This window comes from Pristiophorus japonicus, chromosome 21, assembly GCF_044704955.1.
Source record: "Pristiophorus japonicus isolate sPriJap1 chromosome 21, sPriJap1.hap1, whole genome shotgun sequence".
NCBI classification, from domain to species: domain Eukaryota; kingdom Metazoa; phylum Chordata; class Chondrichthyes; family Pristiophoridae; genus Pristiophorus; species Pristiophorus japonicus.
In genome coordinates, this window is record NC_091997.1 from 56,483,607 (window position 1) to 56,500,198 (window position 16,592).

Consider the following 16,592-nt stretch of genomic DNA (forward strand, 5'->3'; position numbering starts at 1 on the left):
TACCCTCATCCCCAGGAATTCTACCTCTGGAGCTAGGAAGACGCACTTCGCCTTTTTCAGTCGCAGCCCTACCCGGTCCAGTCTGCATAGCACCTCCTCCAAGTTGTGGAGATGTTCTTCAGTATCGTAACCCGTGATGAGGATGTCGTCCTGAAAAACCACCGTCCCTGGAATCGACTTGAGGAGGCTTTCCATATTTCGTTGGAAGACCGCGGCGGCCGAGCGAATCCCGAACGGACATCTGTTGTACTCAAACAACCCCTTGTGTGTCGTGATGGTGGTCAGCTTCTTCGACTCACTCGCCAGCTCCTGGGTCATGTAAGCTGAGGTCAGGTCCAATTTTGAAAAAAGTTTGCCACCGGATAGCGTCGCAAAGAGGTCCTCTGCTCTTGGTAGTGGGTACAGGTCTTGGAGTGACACCCGATTGATGGTGACCTTGTAATCACCACATATCCTGACCGACCCATCTGCCTTGAGCACCGGCACAATTGGGCTCGCCCAGTCACTGAATTCGACTGGCGAGATGATGCCTTCCGTCAGCAGGCGGTCCAATTCGCATTCTATCTTTTCCCGCATCACGTACGGCACCGCTCTGGCCTTGTGGTGTACTTGCCTGAAATAATGGTGAAATAATGAGTCAAATTTGTCCAGGATCTGTGAGCATGATACTCACTCCACAGAGGAAATTGCATTGACATCGCCCCATTCCAGTTCATGACAGCAAGCCAACTCCTCCCCAGTAGTGCGGGACCGTCCCCCGGGACAACCCAGAGTGGTAACCTGTTCTCCGAACCTTTGTGGGTCACGACTACCGTGGCGCTGCCTAGCACCGGAATGATCTCCTTTGTGTATGTCCGTAGCTGTGCGTCAATCGGCGATAATTTTGGCCTCCTGGCCTTGGACACCCACAACTTTTCGAACTGTTTGATACCCTTCAGGGACTGGCTAGCCCCCGTGTCTAGCTCCATTGATACTGGTATGCCATTGAGGAACACTTTTATCATTATCGGTGGCGTCCTGGTGTATGAACTGTATACGTGCTGCACATGAACTCGCTGAACTTCAGCTTCCAGCGATTTCCCCCAGCGTTCATTTCTGCAATTTCTGCAGGTATTTTGCTCATCTCTGCAAACTCCGGTTGAGTGTGTGCCTCCACGCCGCCAACATGAGCTGCTGTTGGAAACAAAAGGTCCCTTGCCAGTCGATCGTCCCTGACTGCCCCTGTTATTGTCCTTGAGTGCGCTATTAACAGGTGTTGATGGCCCCATTACTGGCCGCATTGTCCCTTGCAATGGCGTGAATCGCCGTTCAGCTTGCCATTGTCTGTCGAACTCCCCCTCTGGTTTCGACTACATTTTGGGGCATGCCCGATTGCCCTTGTCTGCCTGGAGAACTGTGTGCTGCTTTAACAATGTTGAATCTCTGTCCCAACCATTCCTTAACACAATACCTCTCGTCTGTTCTGCTAGTGGCCATGCTCGCTTGGTTTAAATCCCAGTTTCTCGTTGCCATTGATACGTCCTTACTATACAGTATAAATACACACGAGGCCCATGCTTGAGAGGTCAGTCTGTGACCTGTCCTTTATTCCTTAGCACTCAAGTGCAGGAAGTGGGTGGAGCTTCCTCTTTTATATCTGAAGGTCCAGGTTAGGAGTGTCTCCTAACCTGAGGAAGGACATTCTTGCTATTGAGGGAGTGCAGCGAAGGTTCACCAGACTGATTTCCGGGATGGCGGGATTGACCTATTAAGAAAGACTGGATCAACTGGGCTTGTATTCACTGGAGTTCAGAAGAATGAGAGGGGACCTCATAGAAACGTTTAAAATTCTGACGGGGTTAGACAGGTTAGATGCAGGAAGAATGTTCCCAATGTTGGGGAAGTCCAGAACCAGGGGACACCGTCTAAGGATAAGGGGTAAGCCATTTAGGACTGAGATGAGGAGGAATTTCTTCACCCAGAGAGTGGTGAACCTGTGGAATTCTCTACCACAGAAAGTTGTTGAGGCCAATTCACTAAATATATTCAAAAAGGAGTTAGATGAAGTCCTTACTACTAGGGGGATCAAGGGGTATGGTGAGAAAGCAGGAATGGGGTACTGAAGTTGCATGTTCAGCCATGAACTCATTGAATGGCGGTGCAGGCTAGAAGGGCCGAATGGCCTACTCCTGCACCTATTTTCTATGTTTCTATGTTTCTATGTTTCTATGTCTCCCACAAGTTCACCACCTTGTGGTCATTGATCTCAGTGTACAACTTGGGTCAGTTTATACATGGGTTACATTGCTGGTTGAATACATGACACACATCATCGTCAACAAAGAAAGGAACCATGCCAAAAGAGCACACTACTACAGCAGAGGTGCTACAGCACTTCCTACACTGCAGGAAAGAGAAACAGTGAGACTCAAACAAATGCCAGAAAGCAAAGAGTGGCAAAAAGCTCAGGTTCAGAAGCAAGTCAGCATTCCGTCATATCAGGTCATTACAGAAGATGGCCGTGAGTACCACAGAAATAGGAAACATCTGAGAAAGAGCGCTGAGAGGTTCATCGAAACTCCAGAGATCTCAGCGACACTCACAGACGATCCGCTGCCAACTAACTCGCAAAACAGCACTTCAACAACAACACGTGAAAACAGGGCCATGCTGCCTGATATTTCCCCTCAGAGCACTGATAAAGGGACTAAAGCGATCAATGAACAGAACACCACTGAAACAACCAGTTTGAGGTGAAGCAACAGAATCTGCAGAACACCAAAATACCTGGAACACAATGTACAGAAATAAGGAATCATGGACACTGGACACTTGGATAAAGAATTAATAAGATAAGAGTATTGTTTGTTAAACTTGTAATTGTTTAATACATCTATTCATAAGAAGTTAACTACCCATTTATATTGAAGCTAACTTTAATTCATTTTTATTTCTTATGAAAGGAAAGATGTAACGAGATAATGTATAGCATCCTCTAGCTAGGAGGTATTGGGAGCTGTATTGAGAGAGAAGGTCTGTGAAGGAACGTCATCTTAAGCTCCACATGACTGCCTGAGATCTCTCAAATAAATAGTTAAGTTGCGCTAAGAGTGTTCAAGAGATTATAAAATACAATTGGCACCTGAGTTGTGACACCGTTCTGATCCTGAGCATGGCCATTTTGCAAGTCCTGTGCAGACACAACACTGGTTACAACGTTACTTCATCATAAGCTCCTGAAAGTTCTTACAGCCTCAGACACACCATTGCCAGTATAAGTCACATCAGACAGGTTTTACACACACACCATCACCTTACCGTTATTTTCAACATGTTTTGTCTTTTTTGTGGCGTTATCATCAGGGACGCCGTGCACCTCGACACGCACCAGCGGATCCACGATGGAATTCTTCTTATCCTTGTTCACTTTAGGGAGCTGCTGAGCTGTAATAATCTGAAAAACAGGAGGCAGCAATCTGAGAATTTGGGGTGGATGTCTTGTTGTGGAGAAATTGAAAAATGACTTGCCAAAGATAGACGGCTGCACTCTGCTTCTCCCAGGACTCCCTGCATATTCTTGTGGAGGGAGTCAGAGCACGCAGGGAGGTCCTCTTCCCGACAGATGGGCGAAAGAGACCTCCCCAAAAGGCCAAAAGAGCCTGGCTCCAAATTGCTGAGAAGGTGAACAGCAGGGATGTGGGTGCAGTGCAGGAAGAGATTCAATGATCTGATGAGATCAGGAAAGGTGAGTGCAAAGCCACACTCAATTTCATCCTGCTGTACCCCTCATCACTTCCCCATCACTCTGCCTTCCTCAGCCTGCTCCTGCACATCCTTACTCACACCAACATCCCTTACAGCTCCACCCATCCCCCTCTCTATGTATATACTCACATCCCCTTCTGGCTAACCACCCCTCACACATCCCTCATCCTAAAGGAATTATACCAAGTAACAGCACAGAAAGAGGCCATTTGGTATTGGCACTGCACTGCCTCATAGTCCCCCTCTGCAGATGTAACCCACACATTCCTCACACTCATTCTATCACTCACTCAAACTTCTCTCCCTCCCCTCCTTGCAGGAGAAGAGAGCCCACGTTAAGAGGGAGAGAACTGGAGTTACTTTAGCTCCAACAGAGGAGGTCACCCTGGAGGCGTCGAGAGTCGCAGAGCAGCTGGTGGGAGATGGAGGTGGGAGACGGAGAGAGGGACCTCTCAGCAACCTGGTGACAGACAGGCACATGGCTTTCAGCAGTCACTGATACGGGGACTGATGTCAGCAGCCAGTGAATGTTCATCATGAATGGGCATAATAGTGTATATGCCCATTTTTAATCAAACTTATCTAAATCATCTCCTTATTCTCCCACATGGCCATCAGGTGCAGCACCCCCTCCCCCCAGCATCCACTGTCCAGCCAGAAGAGCAGGACGCGCCTTGGTGGTGCCTCGAGCCTCTGAGGGCGCACCGTCACCAGACACAAGCGCACCTAGCACCAGTGCAGGTACACACAGCTCAGTGGGTCCTGTGTGAGATAGAGTTGTGTTGTCACCTGATGTCTCAAATCATAAGTGAGCAAGTGCATATGGTGGAGACAGGGACAGCAGTGGAGACTCCTCGCCGGAGGGCACAGGATGCTCCCAGCTCTGCTCAGTGATGCAGATGCTGAGCCTCGGGAGCCTTTCAGAAAGATTGCAAACCGGGAGGGGCAGCAGGAAATGCAGGAGTCTCTGACAGTTTTTGCAGTCGCAATGTCTGCAAATGTGCAGAGAATGGAGGAGTCCATCTCCATCATGAGCACCACCGTGTCGCAGGCGATGGTGACTGTCGGCTCTTCCATGGAAAGGATGGCCACCTACGTGGAGCAGCTAATGCACCACTCACAGGAACACATGGTGTCTATGGAGGACAGCTGGCAGAGGCTCATAGACCTCCTGTCCAGGAGGGATGTCAGTGTATACGTGGGTCATGGCCCACACTGCTGTGCAGCAAGGTGCTCTCCGGCTCCTCGCTAGTCGGGAAGTGTGGGTGGTCCATGAGAGGGATGATGGTGAGAGGGGACATGGAAGTGGGGGCTCTTCTCCAGGCTCTCCCACCTCTCCCCCATTGCCTCCCTCCTCAGTCAGAGCCCCACATGCTTCCTTCGACCGCGATGGCCAAGTCTGCCCCTGCACAGTAAAACCCAGAGGACATCCGTGAAAAGTGTCTATGCAGTCGCAGTGGGGAAGTGAGCAGGCTGCCTCTACCTCTACTGAAGACACAGGGGTTGCACCTCGTAGAGGCACTCATAAACAAAAATGACACAGAAGTAGATGCACAAGGGTAAGCACATGGGCGTTTAAAAAACTGTTTCTGTTAAGCTTCCATTACTGTTATGACACGTATAAAAGTACTTATTTTCACCACTTTCTAGTCATTCCCATTTTTTTCTGCTAATTTGGAAGTGGCTGAGAGAGTTGGAGTGAACGGTGAGACATAACGTTACCTCCAGCACTGGGGGTCAGTGTGAAAGGAATGGCCTGGTAATTCATGCAGCGCTGATCCCTGCTGCTGCGTTATGTTATGCAGCGCGCAGCAGGCAATGACGATTCTGGAGACCCTGGCTGGTGCATACTGAAGGGCTGTCAAGGCATCTGAAGTGCATTTTGAGCGTGCTGGTGGTCATGTGGCTTTCATTGTAACGCACATCAGCCTCATTGCTTGGCCTCCTCAAGGGTCATGAGCCACGTCTTCAGTGCATAGCCCTCGTCGCCAAGCAACCAGCCGGAAAGTCTGTTTGGAGGAGCGAAGAACTGAGGGAGGGTGGACTGGCACAGTACCAGAATCATCGCAATTGCCAGGGAATCTGGCACACACACACACACACACGATGATCTTCCTATGGTTGCAGACCAGCTGCACATTGAGGGAGTGGAAGCCCTTGCAATTCACAAACACTCCTGGGTGATGTGGGCGCACTGATGGCCACGTGTGTGCAGTCGATAATGCCCTGCACCCGTGGGAAGCCAGCCAGATCGGCAAAGCCCAGCGCCCGCTCAGTAACACTGGCTTCATCAATGGCAAAGGTCACATAATTGGCTGACTTGCTAAACATGGCATCAGTGACCTGTGTGATGCATCTGTGGCGGCCGACTGTGTGATGCCACAAATGTCTGCTGCAGACCCCTGGAAGGAGCCTGAGGTGGAGAAGCTGATGGTGCTGGTGACTGGCAGCGATTGGTAAGGAGAGTCCACCCACTGCTCTGGGCGGCAGGTCTTGCTCCAGCAATATGCAAATATCCGCGGTGACCTGGCGCAATAGCCTGAGCCTCCTGTGACACTGCTGCTCGGTCATGTTGAGGAAGCTGCCCCTCTGCCTGTGTACCCGGTGTTGGGGGTATCACCTCCGGCACGGTGCAGCCCTGCGCTGATGCCCTCTGTCCTGCAGGGCATCAGGTCATTGAGAAGGTTGGTGGTGTTGTTGCTGCTGCTGGTGTGCCTGGTGTTGGTCCCATTCTGAGGACCAAGGCAAGACAGTATAAATTGCTGATGTAATAGATAGCAGATCAAGTAGAGGTCAGAGTAGCAATCTGTCAATGGTGAGAGCGGCTTCCGAGGTAGCATAAAAGACTTGAAAACTGTAGACACCTAAATGTGCACTCACAATGCCCTCAGCAAGAGCCTTTCCCTCCGACAAGTCAGCAGGTGTCGGGTGGCAGTATTTGCTTTGGATGCTGCCCATTGACGTTGACAGACGAGGTTCTGGAGCTGCGCCATTCCTATGGCCATCCAGTAAAAACCAAAAAGTCTGGTTAAAATCCGTTCAGGGTCTGACAACAAGAATTTAATGAGTTTAGTAGTTCGCCCGCCTCTGCCGATTGGGTCCATGGTAAATGTTCCCGAGTTAGAGGCGGGCTCCTCGCGCGCTCGCATTTTCTGCAACTTTTACTGTCAACCCGCCTCCAAACCCGCCAGCGAGAACATTCCGGCCATGTGCTCCCGAAGTGGAAAGGAAGAGAAAGAGAAAGAAAGTGAGAAAGAAAGAAAAAGTGAAAGACATGAGAGGAAGAGAATTAGACAGACAGTGGGCCTGCATTGAGACATGGGGAGAGGTGAAGCACAGGACTTCATGTGGGAACCAGAGACAGAGAGAAACACATTGAGAAAGATCAGGTGATCTGCCAGGGTACACGGATAGAAAGCAATGGCTCATTAAGGGCCAGGAACAGAATGTTATCAGAATCAAGACTTCTATTGTGTTATATTTGAGTGAAAGGTTATAATGTTGTGTTACAGTGAAAGGTTATATTGTGTTACAGTGAAAGGTAATAATGTGTTATAGTGAAAGGTTATACGTAGCAGGGAGAGTGAGGGCATGTATATCAGCTGCAGAAATCTCACCTTTAACAGGTTTGCAACTGGAGAGGGGTAAACTTTCCCCAGGCAGATGAGTATAAAAAGGTGAGGTTCAAGAGAAGGCTGAAAGAGGCTGAGAATTGGAGGTATTTCTAGGACTACTATCTATAGGTTAATGGAGGCTCTGTGATTGTAGAACCATGTAACACGTGGTGTCAGAAGTGGGATCTGTGTCTAATAAAGAGTGAAGCTAACCCCAATGGAGGAAATGTTTAGAGAACAGTGAGCAGGCTTTCCACCTATGTCTAGCTTGCAGCTTCTTTTGTTCGGAGTTCGGAGGTCGGGAGTTAGGAATTCCACAGAGGCCGGGAGTTCGGAGGTCGGGAGTTCGGAGACCGAGAGGTCAGGAGGCCTCAGAGGTCGGGAGTTTGGAGGCTGAGAGGTCGGAAATTCAGAGGCCGAGAGACCGGGAGTTCGGAGGCCAGGAGTTCGGAGGCCACAGAGGTCAGTGAGTTTGGGAGGCCACAGAGGTCGGTGAGGTGAGTTGGTAAATATCTCTTTTCTTTATTTCTTTTCAATTAGATTTTAAACTAGCTAAGTCTAACTAGATGAATAGCAGGGCAGCTCAGTCCCTGCGGCATGTGGGAAGTCCTGGACGCTTCGCGCAGCCTAGACAACCCTGTGTGCAGGAGGTGTCTCCAGCTTCAACTATTCGAGCTCCGTGTTTCAGAGCTGGAGCAGCGGGTGGAGTCAATAAGGTGCATCACCGAGGCTGAGAGCGACGTGGATAGCACGTTTCAGAAGGTGGTCACCCCGCAGCTTAAAGGTGTGCAGGTGGAGGGGAAGTGGGCGAACACCAGACGCAGTAAGTGTGCTAGGCAGCTAGTGCAGGAGTCCATCTCGCTCTCCAACCGATATTCTTCTTTGAGTATCAGTGAGGGTGATGGTGCCTCTGGGGAGTGCAGCCAGAGCCAAGTCCGAGGCACCACGGGTGGCTCAGCTTCTCAGGGGGAGAGACGAAAAACAAAAGAGCCCTGGTGATAGGGGATTCTATAGTTAGGGGAACAGACAGGGGTTTCTGCGGCCGTAGACGTGACTCCCGAATGGTTTGGTGCCTTCCTGGTGCCAGGGTCAAGGATATCACAGAGCGGACGCAGGGCATCCTGGGGGGGGGGGGGGGAGGGTGAACAGCCAGAGGTCGTGGTCCATATCGGGACCAAAAACATAGTTAAAATGAGGGATGAGGTCCTACAGGCAGAATTCAGGGAACTAGGAAGAAAATTAAAGGGTAGGATCTCAAAGATAGTAATCTCTGGGTTACTACTGATGCTACGTGCTAAAGAGTGCAAGAATAGAAGGATAGAGAGGATGAACACGTGGCTGGAGAGTTGGTGTAGGAGGGAGGGCTTTAAATTCTTGAGGCATTGGGATCACTTCTGGGGGAGATGGGACCTGTACAAACTGGATAGGTTGCATCTCAACATCGCCGAGATCAATATCCTCGTGGGGTGTTTTGCTCGTGCTGTTGGGGAGAGTTTAAACTAGCTTGGCAGGGGGATGGGAACCTGAGAACAAATTCATTAGGGAAGGAAGTAAAGCAGAAATTGGATAGCAAGATTCTAGAAAGCGAATCTGTAAGAAAGAGGAAACAAGGCTTAGTAAGTAGTAAGCAAAGAGGTCTTCCTGTGCTGAATGGTATATACTTTAATGCAAGGAGTATAGCGAATGAGGCGGATAAGCTAAGAGCACAGGTAGACACTTGGGAGTATGACATTATAGCCATTACAGAAAAATGGCTGGAAGAGGGGCAGGTTTGACAGATCAATATTCCTGGTTACAGGATTTTTAGACTAGAGAGCGGTGTAAAAAGGGGTGGTGGTTGTCAGCGATGAGGAGGGATGATAGTGGGATCATCAAATGAGGCCATGTGGATAAAATTGAAAAATCAAAAATGGGCGATCACACAGCTGGGCATGTATTATAGATCCCCAAACAGTGGGAGGGAGATAGAGCAGCAAATATATGGGCAAATTGCTGTGAAGTCCAAAAACCATAGGGTAGTAATCATCGGGTATTCTAACTCTCCAAATATTGATTGGGATAAATATAGTGTGCAGGGTATCGAGTGTGCGGAATTCTTGAAATGCATTCAAGAGAACTTTTTTAGTCAGTATGTAGCAACTTCAACATGAGAGGGGGCGGTCTTGGATTTAGTTTTGGGGAATGAAGCTGGGCAGGTTGAAGGGGTATTAGTGGGAGAGCACTTGGGTACCAGTGACCATAATTCAGTCAGACTCAAGTTGGTTATGGATAAGGACAAGGATAGGCATGGAAAAAAAGCCCTGAATTGGGGAAAAGCTAATTTTGCTAAGTTAAGGAGTGATTTGGCCATAGTGGACTGGAAACAGCTACTTGTGAGTAAATCAGTGTTGGAACAGTGGGAGGCATTCAAGAAGGAGATCCGGAAGGCTCAGGCCAAACATGTGCCCTTAAAGAAAAAGGTTAGGAATAATAATTCTAGAGCCCACTAGATGTGTAGGGACTTACAGGGGAGGATAAAGAAAAAAAAGGGACATTTATGTCATATACCAATGACTAAATACTATAGAATCTTTAGAGGAATATCAAAAGTTAAGAGGCAAAATTAAAAAGGAAATTAGGAATGCAAAGAGAAATTCTTGGCTAGTAAAATTAAGGAAATCCCTAAGATGTTCTGTAAATATATTAAGAGTAAGAGGGTAGCTAAAGAAAGAGTAGGGCCTATTAGAGACCATGAGGGTAATCTTTGTGTGGAGGCGGAAGATTTTTAATGAATACTTTGCATCTGTTTTCACAAAGGAAAGGGGCAATGCAGATACTGCTATCGAGGAGGAGTGTGATATTCTGGATGAAATAAATATAGTGAGAGAGGAAGTATTAAGGGGTTTAGCAGCTTTGAAAGTAGATAAGTCCCCAGGCCCGGATGAAATGCATCCCAGGCTGTTGAACGAAGTAAAAGAGGAAATAGCAGAGGTCTTGACCATCATTTTCCAGTCCTCTTTAGATTCAGGCATGGTGCCAGAGGACTGCTAATGTGGTACTCTTGTTTAGGAAGGGAGAAAGGGATAGGCTGAGTAATTACAGGTCTGTCAGCCTAACCTCAGTGCTGGGAAAATTATTGGAAAAAATCCTGAAAGACAGGATAAATCTACATTTGGAAAGGCAAGGATTACTTCAGGACAGTCAGCACGGATTTGTTAAGGGAAAATCGTGTTCGACTAACCTTATTGAATTTTTTGAGAAGGTGACCAAGAGAGTCGATGAGGGTAGTGCGTACGATGTAGTATATATGGACTTTAGCAAAGCTTTTGATAAGGTCCCACATGGTAGACTGGTCAAGAAGAGTAAAACCAATGGGATCCAGGGCAAAGTAGCAAGTTGGATCCAAAATTTCTCGGAGGTAGGAAGCAAAGTGTAATGGTTGATGGATGTTTTTGTGTCTGAAAGGATGTTTCCAGTGAGGTTCCACAGGGCTCAGTACTGGGCCTGTCATGTATCTTACATTATTATATATAACTATCCTAACATGCTATACATGACTGTAATAAGATATGACCTGTAACCACCAGCATACCTTACCACCAGGGGTGCACTTGCAAGAGACAGGTATATAAGAGTGGTATTAGGCAAGTGCAGCATTCCAGAGCTGTGAAATAAAGGTGCAGGTCCAGAGTGACCTTGACTTCACTACATGCCTCGTGTGAATCTGTACTGAGGGGACAGGACTTTACAGTGGCGACGAGTTACAGGATTACAGAATCCACAGAATGGCGAACAACGGATCAGATGAAAAGTACAATGCGGGAGACAATTGGGAGGACTTTATAGAAAGGCTCCAGCAAAGCTTTGTAGCCAAAGACTGGTTAGGCGACGATAAGGCAGACAAGAGAAGAGTCCATCTCTTAACCAGCTGTGGCTCGAAAACATACGCTTTAATGAAGGATCTGTTGGCACCCGAAAAACCAGCAAACAAGTCGTTTGATGAATTGAGCACACTGGTAAGAGACCACCTGAAGCCAGCGAGCAGCCTACACATGGCCAGACACAGGTTCTACAACTACAGACGCTGTGTGGGCCAGAGCATACCCGACCGTGGCGGAACTTCGGAGGTTGGCTAGTTTATGTGAGTTCTCCGATAAACTGAGGAGAGATATGCTGCGAGACTTTTTAATTGAAGGAATAGGCCACGCAGGCATATTGTGAAAGCTCATAGAGACCAAGAACCTGACCTTAGAGGCAGCAGCACTGGTTGCACAAACATTCTTGGCAGGGGAAGATGAAACGAGGTTGATTTACAATGCAGGTACGACAACTAACGAAATGTCGGAAGAAGTTGTTCACAGCACTAAACAAGATGCTACCACCACACACAGACAAAACCGGGAGAACAGGCTCTCGACAGCAGGCAGAAGCTATCAAGGGCCACAGGAACGGCCGTTCACACCTCATCAACTCACAATGCGAGCAATCAACTCCAAACTGAGAGAAGCTCAAGAAAGATCAGCCAGACGCAGTTCATTCTTTGGGAACACTTTGAACAATGGAACAGGTCTGTGCTGGAGGTGTGGGGGTGGGCACTCGTCAAGGGGTTGTCGATTTCAGCAGGCTGTTTGCAGAAATTGTGAATATACAGGGCATTTGGCCCGCATGTGCAAAAAAACGGCAGCTCAGCTGGTATACGAATCGGATGGGTCGGAAAGCGGACCAGAAGATGGTGGGGACAGCACCCGGGACACCGATGTACAGCGGGTCAATACGATCAATGGCAGCTGCTCCTACAACAGGACGCCTCCTATAATGATGAGGATCCTACTCAACGAGATATCTGTCAACATGGAGCTGGATATGGGAGCGAGTCAATCTCTCATGGGCGCTTTGAACAACTGTGGCCGCATAAAAGAGACAGACTAAAACTCACAAGGGTCGACACCAAACTAAGGACCTATACCAAAGAAATCGTACCAGTCCTCGGCAGCGCCATGCTCTCTGTCACACACAAAGGGACAGTGAACCGACTTCCCCTGTGGATTGTCCCCGGAGACCCCCCAGCACTGCTGGGGAGAAGCTGGCTGGCAAAACTAAACTGGAAATGGGATGATGTCCATGCCATGTCATTAGAGGAACGGACCTCCTGCTCAACAGTTATAAAGCGATTTGGACATCTCTTACAGCCAGGTGTGGGCACTTTCAAAGGGGCCAAACTCAAAATCTACATCACACAGGATGCTAGACCGGTCCATCACAATGCCAGAGCGGTACCCGATGTGATGAGGGAAAAGATTGAACACGAACTAGACAGGCTTCTGAGGGAAGGCATTATATCACCTGTGGAATTTAGCGACTGGGCAAGTCCCATCGTCCCAGTCATGAAGCCTGATGGATCCGTACGAATCTGTGGGGACTACAAATCTACCATAAACAGAGTCTCCCGACAGGACCAGTACCCGCTGCCCAGAGCGGAGGACTTATTTGCCACATTGGCTGGAGGTAAACTTTTCTCAAAATTAGACCTCACATCTGCGTATATGATGCAAGAATTGACCGAGGAATCCAAGCTACTCACCACCATCAACACACATCGAGGCCTTTTCATGTACAATCGATGCCCATTCGGCATCAGGTCGTCAGCTGCCATATTCCAGCGCAACATGGAGTGTCTGCTCAAGTCCATCCCGGGGACGGTTGTATTTCAAGACGATATACTTATCATGGACAGGGACACCAACTTCCATCTCCGTAATTTGGAGGAAGTACTAAAGCGGTTGGATCGGGTAGGCCTACGAGTCAAGAAATCCAAGTGCCTGTTTCTTGCACCCGAGATTGGATTTTTGGGCAGAAGAATTGCCGCTGATGGAATCCGTCCAACAGAGTCCAAAACAGAAGCAATTCTCCTGGCACCCAGGCCCCGGAATGTCTCAGAACTGTGCGCATATCTCGGGCTACTCAATTACTTTGGGAACTTTAAGCAGAACTTAAGCACGCTGCTGGAGCCTCTCCACGTGCTACTCAGGAAGGGGTGCGATTGGTTTTGGGGGGATGCCCAGGAACATGCCTTCAATAAGGCACGCAACCTTCTGTGTTCCAACAGTGTTTTGACTTTCTTTGACCCAGGTAAAAAGCTAGTTCTCACATGCGATGCGTCAGCGTATGGGGTCGGGTGCATTTTGCAACATGTCAATAGTGCGGGCAAATTACAACCCAAAGCTTATGCCTCCAGGTCACTTTCGCGGGCAGAGCGCGGGTACGGAATGGTAGAGAAGGAGGCGCTCGCGTGCGTGTACGGTGTCAAAAAGATGCACCAATACCTTTTTGGGGCTAAGTTCACGTTAGAAACCGACCACAAGCCCCTCACATCCCTCCTATCTGAGAGCAAGGCAATAAACGGCAACGCCTCGGTGCGAATTCAATGGTGGGCACTCATGCTGGCGTCCTACGACTATACCATAAGGCACAGACCAGGCACAGACAACTGTGCCAACGCGCTCAGCAGGCTACCCCTGGCGACCATGGAAGGGTCTGACGAACAGGACTGTGAGATAGTCATGACAATCAATGCCTTTGAGTCCACAGGTTCGCCCATGACAACTCGTCAAATCAGAGCCTGGACGGCCAGCGACCCCACGTTATCCTTAGTAAAAAGATGTGTCCTAACCGGTGACTGGGCAGAGGCTCGCGATGCCTGCCCCGAGGAATTAAAACCCTTTCACAGGTGCATGCATGAGCTATTACTACAAGCAGACTGCCTGATGTGGGGAAGCCAAGTAGTCATGCCTCTGCGAGGCAGAGAGGCATTTGTCCGGGAGCTCCACCGCGAGCACCCAGGGATCATTCTCATGAAGGCCATAGCCAGATCCCACGTCTGGTGGCCTGGTATTGACGCGGACTTGGAGCTCTGCGTCCGAAGGTGCACCATTTGTGCCCAACTCAGCAATGCCCCCAGGGAGGTTCCACTGAGCCCCTGGCCCTGGCCTACCAAACCATGGTCGCGGGTGCACGTAGACTATGCGGGCCCATTCATGGGCAAAATGTTCCTCGTAGTTGTAGCTGCATTTTCAAAGTGGATCGAATGCACCATTTTAAACTCGAGCACAACCTCGACCACTGTGGAGAGCCTCGCAACCATGTTTGCATGGAATCCCTGACATATTGGTCAGTGACAATGGTCCGTGCTTCACCAGCGCAGAATTCCAAGACTTTATAATTGACCACAGCATAAATCACGTCAAGACGGCATCATTCAAGCCAGCCTCCAATGGCCAGGCGGAGAGAGCAGTGCAAATCATTAAACATGGCATGCTTAAAATCCAAGGTCCCACGCTGCAGGGTCACCTGTCGCGACTGCTGCTGGCATACAGATCTCGTCCGCACTCACTGACTGGGATCCCCCCCTCGCGCAACTGTTGATGAAAAGGACATTAAAAACAAGGCTCTCATTAATCCTCCCAGACATGCAAGAAATCGTTGAGGCAAATCGCCATAAGCTGACTGAGTACCATGACAGAAATTTGAGGGGGAGATGGAATGGGATAGGGGACAAAGTGTTTGTACTAAACTATGGCAGGGGTCCCAAATGGCTTGCAGGGACAGTAATGGGCAAGGAAGGAAACAGGCTACTGGTAGTAAAAATGAACAATGGCAAAACCTGCCGGAGGCATGTAGACCAAGTCAAAAGCAGATTTACCAACAACACTGCGGAACCAGAGGCAGACTACAATGTGGAACTCGCACCACACCTGGTGGACAGACAGAGGGAACAACCTGAGGAAAGGGCAATCCCAACAGACAGCCCAGGCGAGTCAACAACAATCACACCAATCGAAACAGACAGCCCAGGCGAGATACCAGCAACCACACCCAAAGAAAAACAGACACCAAGGCAAACAACTGAATCACAACTCAGACGCTCCACGCGAGAGCATAGACCACCTGAGACTGAACCTACAAAGACAATAAGACCTTGGGGGAGGGTGATGTCATGTATCTTACATTATTATATATAACCGTATCCTAACATGCTATACATGACTGTAATAAGATATGACCTGTAACCACCAGCATATCTTACCACCAGGGGTGCACTTGCAAGAGACAGGTATATAAGGACAGGTCTCAGGCAAGTGCAGCATTCCAGAGCTGTGAAATAAAGGTGCAGGTCCAGAGTGACCTTGACTTCACTATATGCCTCGTGTGAATCTCTACTGAGGGGACAGGACTTTACAGGGCCCTTGCTTTTTGTGGTATATATCAACGATTTAGATTTGAATGCAGGGAATATGATTAAGAAGTTTTCAGACGACACTAAAATTGGCTGTGTGGTTGATAATTAAGAGGAAAGTCATGGGCTGCAGGAGGATATCAATCTACTGGTCAGGTGGGCAGAGCAGTGGCAGATGGAATTTAATTCAGAGAAGTGTGAGGTGATGCGCTTTGGGAGGGCTAATAAGGAAAGGGTATACACATTAAGCGGTAGGCCATTTAATCGTGTAGATGAACAAAGGGACCTTGGAGTGCTTATCCTCAGATCCCTGAAAGCAGCAGGCGAGGTGGTTAAGAAGGCATACAGAATGCTTACCTTTATTGGCCGAGGCATAGAATATAAGAGCAGGGAGGTTATGCTTAAATTGTATAATACTTTGGTTAGACCACAGCTAGAGTACTGCGTGCAGTTCTGGTCGCCGTATTATAGGAAGGACATGATTGCACTATAGAGGGTACAGAGGAAATTTACTAGGATGCTGCCTGGAATGGAGAATCTTAGTTATGAGGACAGATTGGACAGTCTGTGTTTGCTCTCATTGGAACAGAGGAGGTTGAGAGGAGACCTCATTGAGATGTACAAAATATTGAGGGACCTGTACGTAGTAGATATTCCGGGCCTATTTCCATTGGTGGAATGGTCTATTATGAGGGGGCATAGTTTTAAGTTGGTTGGTGGAAGGTTTAGGGGGGATTTGAGGGGGGCTTCTTTACGCAAAGAGTTGTGGGGATCTGGAACTCGCTGCCTGGAAGAGCGGTGGATGCAGAAACCCTCACCACTTTTAAGATGGTTGGATGGGCACTTAAAGTGCAGTAACCTGTAGGATTACAGATCTGGAGCTGGTAACTGGGATTAGACTGGATGACCTTTCGTTGGATGGAGCAGATATAATGGTAAGTACTGCAGGGAATAGAATACAGCCAGAGTGATCGCCTGGACTTGTTTTGATCGCCTGGATGGGTCAGAGAGGACTTTTCCCA

General features: G+C 48.7%; 1 protein-coding gene across 1 annotated transcript in view; it reads right to left on the minus strand.

The window, feature by feature from the left end:
- Positions 1 to 16,592, minus strand: part of LOC139234007 (1-phosphatidylinositol 4,5-bisphosphate phosphodiesterase delta-3-like) — a 102,553-nt gene that overhangs the window by 22,967 nt on the left and 62,994 nt on the right. The window contains exon 13 of the mRNA XM_070864799.1: positions 3,298 to 3,433. Within this exon, the coding sequence (XP_070720900.1) occupies positions 3,298 to 3,433 (136 nt within the window). The remainder of the gene's footprint in view (positions 1 to 3,297; positions 3,434 to 16,592) is intronic.